The sequence below is a fragment of the Crocodylus porosus genome, unplaced genomic scaffold (assembly GCF_001723895.1).
Source record: "Crocodylus porosus isolate Cpor-Errol unplaced genomic scaffold, CroPor_comp1, whole genome shotgun sequence".
Lineage (NCBI taxonomy): Eukaryota > Metazoa > Chordata > Crocodylia > Crocodylidae > Crocodylus > Crocodylus porosus.
The window spans coordinates 85,468,116-85,484,049 of NW_017728906.1; the positions used below are offsets into that span (position 1 = coordinate 85,468,116).

General features: G+C 48.6%; 1 protein-coding gene across 1 annotated transcript in view; it reads right to left on the reverse strand.

Moving 5' to 3' along the window:
• AFF3 (AF4/FMR2 family member 3) overlaps positions 1–15,934 on the reverse strand; it is a 590,786-nt gene that overhangs the window by 488,957 nt on the left and 85,895 nt on the right. The window contains exon 3 of the mRNA XM_019529497.1: positions 3,010–3,807. Within this exon, the coding sequence (XP_019385042.1) occupies positions 3,010–3,807 (798 nt within the window). The remainder of the gene's footprint in view (positions 1–3,009; positions 3,808–15,934) is intronic.

Genomic DNA, 15,934 nt, shown 5'->3' on the forward strand with positions numbered 1-15,934 from the left:
GCATATGAGGGTGTCAGCCTGTCCATGCTGATCAACCCGGCCAGGTCAGGCGTGTCACGTTAATCTGTGTGTGTGTGTGTATGACTGATTTGGGGACGGGAGGAACCCACCCCCACTGAACTGAGTCCTGCAAGATAGCTCCATTGGAGGGTGAGGGCTTGCAGAAGGGAGAGATACAGCTCCATATAGAAACACCAGTAACACAAGCAGCACATTGATAGAGTTACCAAGACTTTAGCCCTAATAAATGAGCACACCCCAAAGTAGTGGGCAAATCTGGTAACACGATGAGTCACTGAACAAGCTGCTCCTGGATGAGCAGTGTGCAGTGGCAGGAGCTGCCCCCTCCTCCCCACACCCCCTGGATGAGTCATGGCTCCATCCCTCAGCCACCCTGCCCCAGCTGGGCAGCACTTGCCCCAGCCCCAGCCCCATTCCTTCCTCACTGCAGGGACCTTGATCTGCCCCCTCTTGCCCCTTTCCTTTTCCTCCCCCTCCCCCTCCCCTTTCACCACACCAAACTTACCAGCTGCATGCAGCTCTTCAAGCTGCCAGGCTGGTATCAGAAATCAGATTGGTATTAGCCAATATGCCTCCTTAAAAATCAGCTATTGGTATCGGCTCCAAAAATCTCTATCAGCGCACCCCTAATCATTAGCCTCCAATATCTTCACCTCTTGGGATAAACTGCCCAAATCCAACTTCTTTGTGGCCACACAAGGATCAAAATAAACCCTAAAGTGCCCATATCATAATGCCCATATCATAATACTAGCCTCTCTTTTTTACTTAAAGGAGAACCCAATCTTACCTTTGTGGATAAATAATCATTGTTTTTCTATTACTCTCGCTACCTGGACACACTAAGCTTATATTCTCCTCCAGTTTCCTATTCCCCCACCTACACATGTTAATTTGAGTCCTATTTTCCCCTTCATTGTCCTTCAGTCTCCTACCTTTTATGTTATCTCTCTCTGCTATGCCATTTTCCTTCAGGTCCCCTCAATTTCTTTCTGCATCCCACCTTTCCCTGTGCATTCTCCACTACATGTTTTAAGAGTCTAATGTAGGCACAGTAATGTATTTTTAAAAAGCTACATGGATAAAATAAAGGCCATGGAAAGAGAACTCGGACTTACTCAACCCAGAAATTGAGCCAATATGCAGCACATGTGCCAAAAGTAGAACAGGCAGCTTCTATATCTGGCATGCAATAGATCAAGGAGGAGATCAAGAAGGTGATACATCAGCAGGGTGAGCAGAAAACAGAAAGCAGAGCAGCAGATTGGGCAGACTACAGGGCAGGAAACAAAAAGCAGAGCAATAGATTGGGCAGGGGAAGGGGATCAGAGTGGCACTTCGGGAGGTGTAATTTGTGGTATGCCTGCCAAAAAAGTGGCGCCCCACTGACTTAGCCAGTTCAATTTATGTTGAAAACATGCTGCCTTGTCTACACTAAACTCTGAAAACTTGTTGGGTAATATGGAGTTGCTAAGATGTTCAACAATACGCTTTTCATTCAGGCCTAGACAAAGCCTCCAGCGACCTTCTGCACTAAATATTTTCCCCATGCTACATGGTTCTTTGCACCAAGTCCCTCTGCCTCTTTTCTGTTTTCCATATTTCCCTGCATGCTTTCTATCTCCCTCTTGCTCTTCTACATTCCTCCATCTTCTCACAGTTCCCTTACCATTTCCTAACAAGTTTCCCATCCTGACTTCCCTCAAAGCCTTATTTCTGGCACTTCCAGTCTTTAGGGTTCTGCACTGACCTCCCAAAGGGGTCACCTAAAACAACCTGACTTCAGCCCTTTGTACCCACTGGAAACTATGGGATCCTCGTTATTCTCTGCAAAGGAGATATGATGGTTATGTTGCTGAGAGAGCATCCTCTGACTTCAGTGTCCTATTGACAATGATGAGAGAGAGTGGTAGGTATCTGAGTGGTTGACCCTTTCCAGGAGCTCTGGAAAACTTGGCTTAAAAGCATTTAAAAAAAAAAACCAATCACTTTTCAAGGACAAGTCACTTCATTTTTGCTTGGAACTGGTGCTACATTCACTTAGAGAAAATAACTGTGGTTGGAGAGCCTGAAGGGACTAGATGAAACCATACAATTGTTTTCATAGAGATTTGGTTCCCTAAACAATTGACAGGCCAGTCAACTGTCAAATCAGAAAAATCATATCCCCAGCCAAACACAGAATAGCTCAGACCTATAAATGGTGTAAATTAGCATAGGCCTAATGAAATCAAGAGACCTACATCAATTCCCACCCCAGATATGATCCTCTATGAGAAACATGGAATAGAAGGCTCCAAAACTTAAAGTATAATAGTCTGCTAAAAAAACTCCAGCAAAATCACAAAAATGTCCCCATCAGAATATTCTGTGGCTAACGACTGCTTTGAATAATTTCCTGCACAAAAAAAGAGGCATCTTTAAAGATATGCAGCAAATACCAGAAATGTTGCCTGGAAGCTTTTTTTTTTTTTTTTTTTTTTTTTTTTATGAAACATGCATGTTTTTAGCTTTTTTGGTGTTCTATTAGATGGTGCTTCTTGAGGAAAATACATTGCATATTTTTCTCTTAATCTCTTTAGAAATCACTTTGCAATGGAAACAATCATTATAAAAGCCATTGATGTGAAAAGCTAGTCCCATTATTAGACTCTTGTCTCTGTGATGTAACAGATATTGATTATACAAGTTATTTACATCTTGAAGCTGTTCTGACATCATTGAAAAGAACAGAACTACTCTGGACCATTAGCAGCCTTTCTGACCAAAGGGAGAACAACAACCAAATATGGCTCCAACTGGAGTTTTATCTCCAATATATTTTTTTATCTAAAATACAAAACTACTATTTTCAGCATATTGATCTCAATGTAAAGATTGAAAAAAAACCCCTAAAAAACTTTTAAACAAAAAAAAGTACTGCTTAAAAAGATGTAATTTGCAAAAATTAGCCACCAGCTTATTATGAAATAGCTAAAAAGCACTTACCTCTTCTTGCTTGGGAATGCTAAATTTTGCAATCTTAGACTTGGTTCTAGTTGAGTCAGGTTTATTAGAAGGAACTCCCTTATATGATGTACAGTGCTTGTTAGTTTCTGCAGATAATTTTAGCTTTGGGGACTCATCAGGAGCCTGATCTTGTCCATCCATTGGCCTTACATAAGCTGTTGGTTTCTGCTGCACTATAGTGGGCTTTGAAGCAAGTGAAGGAGGAAAGTTTTGAACGCAATGCCCAGTGGTATGTTTTGTTGGTCTTTCTTGAACATGAGGTCCAACTTCTGCATTGCAACTTATTTTTGACTGCTGTTGCACTCTGCTGACACTGTCTCCAAGCGTGGACCTTAAAGTACCTGGTTGTGTAGCATTGGAGGCAGAGGATGTTGGACTTGATGCATAGTGTTTTAGCTTTTCTAGACTGGATTTTTGGTTAGTCATTTTGAAGTCACTGTTGTGTGACTCAAGTAATCTGTGTCCATGCTTGCTTGTCCTCTGCTGGCCATCAGAAGTATTTTGCCCAACTTTTTGCCAACCCATTGTGGTGCTCTTGTTCTGTCCACATAAAGCTGCTGGTATGGAGGATGAAGTGCTGATGGAAGGCTGGGACTGTGGTCTTGAGTCTGCAATGAAATGTTCATCTGCTTTAGCTACAGATGCCTGTGGGATCCCTGGTTTTGGAACCCCAACAAGGTGGCTCTGGTTGGATCGATCAGTCAGTAAATCTTTCATTTCATCATAGTTGCCTAATGTATTCTGGATGCGATTTGAGAGCTCATCCCCCTTGTTAGTCTGCAAAACAAAAACATGAAATATTCTGTAACAATTACATCAAGATAAAGCAATACATGCTACAGCAGAAATCCTTACTGAAGCAGCACTGTCTCATTCAGCAACACAGTTGAGGGATGAAATCGAAAATCTGTATTGTCTCCAAAGACACTTGTCAACATCTTAAATCTACCCTGAACTGGAAAAGCTATAAAGGGTCTTAGAGTAGATAAAAAAGAAATCTATCACTGGTACTGCACTACAGTTAAAATATATTACCTGGAAACTAGAAAATGTATTATTGCAACTACACGGAATGGTTTGGATTAAATCTGACCATGATACTCTTCCTATGTAGCCCACTGTAAACTTCTCTTTCAAGGAAGGCTGAAGGAAAATACACCATTCTTAATGTCCTCCTGTACATTATCCATACACAACTGCACTCTGCAGCATGGGAAGGCCATGCATAGCTAGACTAAGGACTGGATTCATCAGTCTAAGTCTACTGCATTCTCTCAGTTGCCTCTGGTATTAACAAGACATCTAAAGACAGTGAGCTAATAATACAAGGAAAAAATTACTTGCCTTTATTCTGAAACTCTGAAAATATCATTTGATATAATTCTCACCCCTGGCTCTCAGTTCTTGGCAAAAAAGGGGGGCAAAAAAAGCAAAGTAGAACTTCCAAGTTCTCGAAATATTAGGTCCCTAATGGGAGTAAAATTGAGATAAAACAGAAGTTTCCCTTCCTTCCCTCTGACTCTAGCCACTGCATTTAAATTTAGCTATTTATGCCCCAACTAAGGAGTCAAAATCCACCCCCCCCCAAAAAAAAGAATTCAGTAAAATGATTGAAAATTATTGTGTCAAAAAGTTAATGGTAAACAAGTGTATACACTTTAACATTACCTCAACAGAAAACTATTCCAAAATCCCTCAGAGAAGCAGGTGAGTGAAGGAAAACCCCATCTGACTGATATCTTTAGAGCAACAGCATTCTAAGTCAGTAATTTTCTCCTTTCTATTCACAACACATGAAATCTTGATAGCAAAACTCCCATTGATTTCCAGCAAGAGGCATACTTGCACCAGGAGGCCGAAAAGCCACAGAGCATCGTCTGAGCCGGTCCCAGCAAGCCAGCTGCGGTGGCCCTTGAGGATGGCCATCCTGCCTGACCCATTAGAAACTTTGCCAGGCAGATGGCACCCAGCTCGGCTGCCCAGTAGAGGTAAGAGCACATGTAGGTGGTCTCCAAGAGACTCCTACCCAGCACCCACAGCAGTGGTTTGAGGCCAAAAAAGAGTGGCTGCGTGTGGAGACAGTCGAGGAAAGAGGTTCTCCTTAACACCCCTGGGGCAGAAGGGGCAGGCTGTCGAGGCAGCTGGGTCAAAGTGGGATGCAAACATACTAGTGGCTAGGATGCTGTGCAGCAACCGCCACTGCAGGTCGCCAGTCTTCCTAGCAGTTGGTGGCTTATACAATGTGTTCCAAGCTGGATGGGCCGGCAGGGAATATCGCAGCCCCAGGTGCCATTGCCACGGTGTACTGGGGTGGCCCGCCAGCACCTGGGCATGGTGGACATGAACTACCCAGGCATATAGGCTTCTACGCAACAGAAAAGCAAAGGGGCAACCTGTCTCACTGTCAGGAGGCACAGGAAGCATTAGTAGGGTGCCAGACCCACCGGCCAGCTCTCTGGCCATGGCCAGGGTGACTGGCAGCATGGGAAACACCTCACTCGGGGCATCTGTGGCATGGGGGACCTGGTGTGCCTGGAGATGGTCATCCAGGGTGGTTGCTGCCCCCCAGATGGGAGGACAGCCTGGATGTCATGCAGCAGATGGCCCATGCTGCAGATGGACAGCTTGCCTAGCTGGGTGGTCAGGGTGAGAACCAGGCCAACCAAGTAGGGTCAAGGAGATCCCTCATCCAGGTGTGTGTCCTCTGGCTGAGCTCAGCTGTGAGGCTGGCAGAGGCCTGGCTCAGCACGGGGTGCCTCAGGGCTGGTTTGTGCACCAGGGGCTCCCTCAGCAGCTGTGGGAACTGCAGGTGCCAGGCCTCGAGCTGGAGGCAGAAGGTGGCCTGCCAGGCTCATACTATGCCACAGTAGAAAGCTGGAAGCACCGCTCAGTTCAGGAGCATGAGGTCCAGCATGAAGAGCTCCTGGTCGAAGCCGAGGGCCCCCACCCTCTGCAGGAACCAGCACACCAGCTGTTGCCAGGGTAAGCGCTCCTCACCGTAGAGGAGTCACTGAAGGGCTTGCAGGCAGAAGGTGGTCACCTTGCTTGTGAGGTTGACCAGGCTCTGGCCCCCGTCAGCAACAGGGGGTAAAGGGCAGCTCATGGCAACCAGGGGCACCCATCCCAGAAAAAATCTACCAGGAAGGACTGGAGCCTCACAAGTAGGTCCTGTGGTGGGTCGAGTATGGCACACCAGTGCCACAGCGTCACTGCCACCAGGTTGTTTGCAATGAGGACATCCACTGTAGGAAAGGCTGTGTAGCCACCAGTGCCAGCACTGTAGGTGGGCCTCCACCCCTTCCTCAAGGCCATCCCAATTGCTGCCATGAAGGTCAGTGGCCTTAGGAACACACCCAGGACCTTGAGGCCCTTGCAGCACCAGCTGAGGCCCCCTGTCAAATCCAGGGGGGTCGTGCTGATCTGCGCACCAAGCAGCAGAGTATCACTCTTGGCCCAGCTAGTATCAGCCAAGGAGGCGCATTCATAGGCTCACTGACAGTCTGTCAGAGTCCACACATCTTCCTGGGTGTTAAGGAAGATGGTCAGATCATCTGCATACAGTGACAGCTGGAGCAGAGGGCCAATGGCCAATGGCAAGGCCACACCATTCAGGTGGTGCTGCAGCACGTGCAGCAGGCATAGAGCATGCCTGACAGGGGGCAGCCCTGATGGATGCCCCTGTGCACGGGGAATGGGGTGCAGAGCATGCCATTCACCTTGAGCAGGTTGCAGGTATCTTGGTACAAGACCTTGAGGGCCCTGGCGAAGAGGGGTCTGAAGCCAAAGGCCTCCAGGGTCTGGAAGAGGTACACATGGCCCACCTGATTGAAGGCCTTCTCCTGATTCAGAGAGATGAGGCCGATGTCTAGGCTGAAGACTTCACCATATGTAAGTAGGTCACACAGCAGAAACATGTTATCGTGAATGGTCTTTCCCGGCATGCAGTAGCTCTGCTCAGGCGCAGTGATGAAGGCCGTGATGGTGCAGAGGCGGTTCACCAGTGCTTTGGTCAGAATCTTGTAGTCTGTGCACAGCAGGAAGACCTTCTGCCAATTCTTTATGCACCCAAGGTCTCCCTTCTTGGGCAGCAGCATATCCACTCGGTGGCAAGACTCTCCTGGAAAATGCTCAGGAGGCAGGGGCCAAGGAGAGGCCAGGAGGTCTTATACAATTCAGCAGGTAACCCGTTGAGGCCTGGGGTTTTGCTGGAGGCGAGGCCAGCTGCAGCGGCTGCCAGCTCTTCCAAAGACAATTCCCACTCAAGCTCACTGGCCTCCAGGGCACAGAGATATGGCAGGCCCTTATGGAGTTCCCGCATGCCTCGGGGCAGCACAACTCAGCCGCAAACAGGTCACTATAGAAAGCGATGGTGTGCTCATGTACTTCACTCAGGTCCATGATTACCTGGCCCTCAGGGGTCTTAAGGTGATCTAAGACTTTGCTTGCTGCCCACCACCACTCCAGGTTGAAGAAGAAGCGAGTTGAGGCATTGGTTTCTGCCAGCTCTTGACAGTGAGCATGGATCCCCGCTCCATGGGCCACACTTTCCAACAAGTCACGCAGGCATTTTCTGCGGAACTGGAGGCTCTTATGCAGGACTGCATCACTGCCGGCAGCCAGCAGGGAGGCCTTGAGCTCTGCCACATCTTCCTCCAGCTCTTTGATACTGCAGTGCAGTTCATTTGTAGCCATCTGGGTGTACTGCTGGCAAAAAGCCCAAATCTGTACTTTGCCCATGTCCCACCACAGCTTCCAGAAGGAGTAGCTCAGTCTCACAGCCTCCCACCCCATCAAAAGTGGGCGAAGCAGTCCCAGAAGTAGGAGTCTTGAAGCAGGCTGATGTTGAAGCACCAATAGGGTGCCCATGCAGGATCTCCCTGGCAGGCTCAGTTCACAGCAGGCCAGGCCATGATCTGACAGGCCTGAAGCAACGATGCAGCCACTGCACAGGAGTGGCAGATGATGCCTGGTGACAAAGGCGGCGAAGGGGGGCCATAGTGAGACCACTGGCACTCATCCTGGCCCAGGTATACTAGCGTGTGTCAGGATGCAGGGCTCGCCAGACGTCAATGAGGCCTGCAGTTTTCAAGTCAGACTGCAGCTTGCAGGCTAAAGTGAGGTGAGGTGAGGCGAGGCTCAGGCTCCATGTGGTCAAGTGAGGCATCAATTGTGCAGTTAAAATCACCACCTATGAGGACCAGGTCATCACCCTCACTAGCATCACACAGGAGGGCAGCCAAGGTCTCAACGAAAGCAACCCTCTTCTGGCCATCAGTGGGTGCATAAACGTTGAGGAGTAGCAGGTGTTGTGCTAGGGTGATGTGGACAGTCAACAGGCAGTTGGGGATGACCTCCAGCGCCACCGCTGTATTATGCTGTAGTTGTGGCAAGAGAAGAGTCGCAACCCCAGCACTAAGGTTGGTGCCATGGCTCAGGAACAAGTGGCATGCCAAGCCATGCAGCTGAGCCCATTGGAATGTGTCTCCTGAAGCAAGGCAAGAGTCAGCTACTGTCCCAGCCTACCTCCCAGGGCCAATCACCTCAGACAAGGCCATGGTAGAAGGCAACTGGGAGGAGGCCTGAACCCCATCATCCAACAGAGGCTTGGCATCACAGTCACTGGCCACCCTAGCCACCTTAGCCAGGGTGATCGGGGAAAGAAGGGGGAAAGTGGAGGCATCAGCCCCTCCACCTGCTGGGGATGCTGCATCTCTGCAGATGGAATGGGCAGGGGAGAGGGCTGGGGAGTAGTCCCAGTGCCTCCGCTGGATGGTGCTGTCATGCCAGAGACCCCAACCCCCTTGGATAGAACAGGGGTGAAAGGAGGCTGGGAAGAGCTCCTGGCCTCACTGGGTGGGGCCTGCATCCCAGAAGCCGGTGCGCCATCCATCGGCACTGCTGCAGTCGCCAATGACCTGGCCGCTTTCCCCTGCAGGCACTGGGCTGCTAGGTGGGAAGAGCTACCATACTGGAAACACATGATCTCAACCCAAGGAAAAATAAATCACAAACCTCCACCTGTCAAGCATGAGGTTCAAGGAGTGAGGCAGAGACCAAGGGCCCTCCCTGAGGAGCATGAAAACTGGCCTTCAAAAAGACAGGACATGGGTCCTTGCCTCCAATCATCAGTCAGGAAAAGGGACTTGTAGGAACCCCATAACGCTCAAGTCCCTTGGCCAGCTCCTGGTCAGACACATGCAGGGGCACATTGGAAATCACTACCCTCACTGCCTAGGCATCTAGAGGCGAGACAAGATAGTGTATGCCCCTGATGTCCAGGTCCTCCACACATACCCTGGGTGGAAGTGCTCAGGTAAATCACTGGGACTGCATTTACACGACCTATGTAACACGTTACACTGTCCCAGGAGACCAGCTAGGGCACCTATGCAGACCTCGAACCCAACATAGGGAGGGGTGTGAACACTCAAGCCATGGTTAAGGGAGAGGTCTTGAGAGGCATCCTCATGCCAGCCAATGGGTATAGGAAAGGACATTCCTGCTAGGAGAGGGTTAATTTCAAAAGCTAAAGCTAAGGGAATGAAAAAAAGTTGTGTATATTAACTACAGAGATAAGTGTCTGGGAATGTGGCCATAAAAAACTGAAAGGGAGAGGGAAACGTGTGCTCGACGGGGCGGGGGAAAGGGATGGAGTGGAAAAAATCAGGGGGGAGGCTTATGTGAGTTAGGAATAACACAAAACAGAAAAAAAAGAAAAAAGGGTGGGGATTAAGGGGATCCCTCGAAAGACAACATGTAGAAAAAGATACTCCCTGCAACAAGCAAGCAAGCAAGCAAAAGAAATAGTAAAAAAAGGCTGTTAAATAGCAACTCACAGACAACGAAACTGGAAGTAGAAGGGGAGGGGACAGAGAGCAGAGAAAAAGAAGAAAAAACACTGTGAAAATGCAAGAAAAAAATCAGAAAGGGAGATAAACAAAAGGAACAGACCTTTAGACAGGTGGGAGTAAGGAAAGAAAAGAGATAGGAAGCTAGGGAGTCTTACTCTCAGGATCGCCCCACACAGCTCCAAGCAAGCCTGGTCTGAAGCATCTGAAGTGGAAGGAAGGAAGAAAGGATGATTTTCTAATATTTGGTACTGCTCCAGTTAAAACTTTCTGAAGTAGGCACTGGGGCATCAACAAGGAAGGACAAGGTGGGATGGAACAAGTGGTGAGGCTCATCACAATAAAAATTTGCTACCACTTTCAAAAGCAGTTTTAACTGAGTTTGAAACATGACCTTGTGAAACTTGGAAAAGATGGATCAGTCACTAGAGCCTAAAACTCTCTCTCTACAAGCAGAAATTATTGTTCCAAGGACAATGATCTTCTATGTAAAGAAATATGAAACATGAATTCACAGTTATTGAGTAGCTTAAAAGGAGTTTTCATTAGCTTTGCCAGAATCATATTAATAACCCCTTTGATAAAGAGGGGTTTGTCAATGACATTTTTAAAAAGAAGAAATCCCTACATAAATCTGAAGGTAAGGGATGGCAGAAACAACAGGCTGGATGTTATTTGACAGAGTTAGGATTTAAATTCAACTCAGAGGTAATAAAGGGGTCCACATATGAGCCCCCTACATTCACCGGTTATATGGGTAGGCAAAATACAGCCTGTGGGCCAGAGACTTTGTCCAATCTGCAGTGGGTCCCTTGGTCTCATCGTTCCTAGTGCCATCTGGTCAGTGGTGCATTCTGCTGTCCTCAGGCACACAGAGGAGCTGGGATGGCTCCATGGCTGGACTGCATTTCTAGGCAACCCAGGATGGGGCAGCTCCTCCTGGTTATTGCCGTCACTGACCCCAGCCCCATGGTACTGGCGGGGACCCATGCGCACAGCCCAGCCTGGGCCTGCTCCAGACCCTCCCCAACTGGAGTAGACTAGTTCTCAACCAACCAGGACTTATGCGCACAGCCCTGACCCCAGCCAGCCCCGCACTCACTCCGGACCTCCTACCCATGATGAGCACCAGCAGCTGAGGTGGTAGCTGGGCAGAAGCTGCTGGGCATAGGGGGAAAAGTGGCCACTTCACCCTTATTGCTGCTGGACCCTTCTTGCTGCAGCTGCCTGCAGCCCACACCTGAACTGATCTGTGGCTCCTCTCTCCCACAACCAGCAGGGCAGTGGTGGCAGTGGAGAGTTGCTGCAGAGCAGCCTAAAGTAAATCTGGACAAGGTGTGGGGCAAACTGGGGCTGGGGCTGTGCAGTCACCTGCTGCTGGGCACTGTGGTTGGGAGGGTGGCTGATCAGCCTGCAATAGTTCCCCAGAACTGTTTGTGTGGCAAATGGGCCCAAATAATTGCCCACCCCTGCCATAAACTATAGATCTGTCACCTTTCCAGGCAGAAGCAAGTTGTCCAGGAGGAAGTTCTTTGGCTGGTATGAAAGAAGTGCTCCAGCTCCAAGTCATGCTCTGAGGCCAGATTCCCAGCATCATGGAATTATAGGGGTGCACTGATAAAGATTTTTGTAGCTGATACCAATGGCCAATTATTAACAAGCCATATCGGCTGATAGTGATCCAATAGCTGATTTACAGGAATGCAGCCTGGCAGCTTGGAGAGCATCCTCCTCCTGGTAAGTCTGTGTGGGGAAAAAGGGCATGGGGGTGGGGATCAAGGGCCCCAGGGTGAAGGAGGGAATGGGGCAGGGGCAGGTCCTGCCCAGCCAAGGTGGTGAATGCAAACCTGGGATGGGACATTGGGTGGAGCTGCAGGAGGCTTGTCCAGGGGGCACTGGGGAATGAAGAGCAACGGCAGCTCTCCACCACTGTATGCAGCCTTGGGGGAGGCATGGGAGGCATGTGACCCCCGAGATTTGTGCACAGGGTGAGGGTGGGCCACCCACTGCAGGCCTGGGGCCAGGGCCAGTGCCAGCCTCTGCCAGGGCAGGGGTAGGGCAGGCTCAGCTGCAGCACATCATAGTGTCCCAAGCAGGGGTGGTGCTAGATGCGGAGATTGGGGGTCTATGGCCAATCCCAAAATTTTCCATTGCCCCTCCTATGCTACCCCTTGCAGAGCTGCCACCACTGCCCAACCCAAACTGTGAACCCACCCACCCTGCCCCAACCGACCCCAAGACCAATCCCAGTCTACTGGGAAGAGGCTAGTGTAGCCCCTGGCCATGAGCCTGCAGCAGGCAGGCCACCCTTGGTCTGTGCACAAATCCAGGGGGCACATGGCCCCCCATGCCTCCCCAGGGGGCTACACAGAGGCGGGAAGCTTCCCCCTCATCCCCCCAGCACCTTCCAGAGGAGCCACCTATGGCTCCGTCCTGGATCCCACCCCAGCTGGGCATGCCTGCCCCTGCCCCACTCCCTCCCTCACCATAGGAGCCTCGATCTTCTCCCCTGCTCCTTCCCCCCATGTCCCTCCCCCCACAACAGACTTACCTGCTGGACACTGCTCTCCAAGCTGCCAGGCTGTGCTCCTGACCATGTGTATGCTGCAGCTGTGCATTTGCACGTGGCATTTATCAGTCACATTATTGACCAAAAAAGGCAAATTGCCAATAATGTTAATTTTCCTGTTATTGATACCAATCCAGTATGCGACTGATATATCAGTGCACCTCTATGGAATTAGGTTTATTTGGCCAGGATGGGTGTGTCCCCATGAGTGGGAACATGTGTTCCCTAGGGACAACTACCAGTGGCACATATTTCAAAAAACTTGTAGGACCCACATGCTGCTTCTCATTGACTCTGGGGAATGCCCCACATGAGCCCTTTGCTGTTGCACCAGACATGCCTGATGAGGCTCACAGGATCACCAAAATTCTCACTCAAGTAAACATTTACAACGTCTTGGCTAGCAGAGGTACTAAGAGAAAGGTATAGAGAAAGCTCCTTACCTACCAGATCTTTTCTGTTTCTCCAGGGATTATTTAACTAATGTAGTATTTGGTCCTGAGCTAGTAAAGGAATTTACTTCTGGTGTCCCTCACTGGTGAAAATCTATCCACTGCTCCTTGCAGTAAACATTTGTGACTGATCTATCATAGACTGATTTAGTCTGCCTGTGTTTATTGCCTACTTCTCTGCTAGAAACATAGTGATGATCATTGGTGACACGTAGCGGGTGCCTGCAGGTGCACAGGCACCCGAGATTGACCGTGCACCCCCTGGAAGCACCACCCATGAAACTGGAAGTGCACTTCCAGTTTCACCACTGGTGGTTCTGGGCTTGGCGATCGGCCACTGGAGGACCACCCCCCCCCCGCCCTGGTCAGCAATCTGGTGCCCCCCCAGACGTGGGAGGCACCAGGCATCCATGGTGATGATGGATATCTAAGTAGGATAAAGCCACAAACACAGGTCTTTTCCAAACACAAGAGAAGCAGCTTAGTACCTTAGTGCTTAAAGTAATAATGTTATTATTTTAATGTACAAATAACTTTCTGAACATGGGCCAACTTTTGCAATTCCAGTCCTTACATCTTATGTGACTATCTTCATCTTTCTGTGTGAACATTTACATGCCAAAGTTCTTCCTGGGAAGACCAAACTTTCCCAACTTTTTGAATATCCCTCTACAGACTCCCTATTGATTTTTTACACACTGAAGTTTGGATCATAAGCAATTAGATGTCCATGTCTAGCTGTAGCTTGCCTTTGGACTGCCAGTGAGACAAAGTCATCAGGATGTTGGCTCTTCTATAAACTCGTTGTTAAAGTCTATACATCTCATGTATTTATTGGGACCTGAGAGTCCACTAAAAGCATCTTGTATGAAGATATGCCTCAGGAAATGCAGTCTTTAGATCTTACAGTCATAGTGTGGTCCAAGCCATTGGTTGCTAGCTTTTGTTTATCCTTTGTCAGACTAGTGATTGTCAGGATGGGAAGATTTTGAGTTCAGCTGCATCACAGAGTGCTCCCAAGTATTCTATTAGCAACTGCAATTTGGAATAATTTACAGTTTACAAGAACCTCTCATGATACAGAAAGATCTTAAATGTTGCTGTCCATATATAACTGATCTTCAAACAAGTAAACACACAGTTCCAATTCTGGGCAAGTAGGTAAAGCATTTTATGGAAGAAAAAAGCTGTATCTATCAGACGATAGGCTTCTACTCTTCACATATGCCTTTTGCTTGTACAACAGAAGAGACTAGAGTAGAAACTTCCTTCTGAGAGTTCAGCATATGTGACTAAAAGCCTGGTAAACAACAAGCATTGTAAACATGACACTCAGAGTCCCTAATGGCCCTTTGGATGGTCCCTAAGATGATTGGTCTTCCCTCCAGCTATGGTTTTCATGACCTCAAGCCTAAGGCAGGCTTGCCAACCTAAACAATTACTTTTTACCGACAATATGGAAACCATTTACTGATAACCAACTTTTACATTGACATATGTTTTGCATAATGTAAATTTAACCCTTCTTCCAGGTTAGGGGTTGGGCTCAAACCATAGTAAAAAATGTATTTGTCAGTAAAAAAAAATGCAGATCATCAGTAAACTGGGTGGGTTGGGGCTGGCAACTCTTCTCGACTGCAGCAATGGTTTTATAACCTCCTGCCCCCACTACAGAGAGCCCCTACTCATCCCCACAACCTGATACCCCCATCTTCACTCAGCACCAACACAAGCACATGACTTCAGTGGGAAAGGAGATATGGAGACTCCTGTGAGCCACAAAGCCCTGAAAGCCCACTTGGACACCAGGTGGTGCGGCTGTGCTCTGTCTGTACTTCAACACTGTGATAAGCTACGTAGAGTTGACTGAAGCGCTGGTTGTTTTGTGTTTTTTACAGATGTCTCAATTTTTTATGGCTTTTAGAGACAAGTGCTTTTAGTCTGTTTATTAATGAAGTGTCTATAAATTTATGGACAGCTGGCAACCCTGGCCTGAGAGCAAGAGACAGATAGAGGTATCTTTAGGGAGAATTTTTTCCCCCTCAACTGCCTTCCTGACAAAACAAGCTGGTCTAAAACAGAGTAGAAGGCCTTTAGCCCATTAATATCTCATCAGCTGCACATAAACATTAATGGTAAACATCTTTAGAGTTGTTAGCCTAATGTTTTCCCACAGTGATAATGTATGTAGCATTGGAATTCTCTAGCTTTCTGAATCCCAGATACTTTCATAAGTCTCTACTCTTTGGCTCCCTCCCACAAGTAGCTAGATTTGTCTAGTGATGGATAGTGGGAAGTAGCCTGAAGAATAAGCATCTCAGAAGTCATAAACAGGGACTGCATGTAGGTCCGTGGTATGACAACTATATAGCAGAAGGATCTCATGTCTCAGACAAAGCTTAGCTTCTGAGAAAGCTGGTTCCTGAGGCATGAATACTAACACCATCACAAAATCATTTAAACTGTTCTGAGAGCTGCAACATATCTGACACAGAACAGCACATGCTGCCTGGAAGCTGACATAGAAGACTTTGTGTTAACCTCATAGGGCGCATCCACGTGAGTCTGCATGTGCATTTTGCAGCTGCAAGAACATGTGTGGGAACAAAAAAAAAAAAAATGTTCCCTGCACTGCAAATTTCTAGCACAGGGGCAAAATTAGACCCCTGGATATCCAGGGGACAAAAAAGGCTTAGGGGGAAAAAAGTGGGGCAGGGCATGATCCTGGACCATGCCCCGAGGCAACTGGAGGCTTGGTCCTCCACAGAGATGTTTTGGTAGCCAGCCAGAGCATCTCTATGGCTGGTCCTCAGCCTGGTGCTGAAGCATGCTGCCTGTCTGTGCAGGGCAGGCAGCGTGCTAGCTGCAGAAAGCTGGACCTGGGCTCTTGCCAGTAGAGGGGCTGGAGGAGGGGCAAGAGGACCATGGGGGGACCCCCACTGACCCCACCCACTCCCCCAGCCCCCCGGATCACTGCCTTGCCTGGGCCCATCCCCTGCCCGGTGCTGAAGCATGCTGCCTGTCTGTGCAGGGCA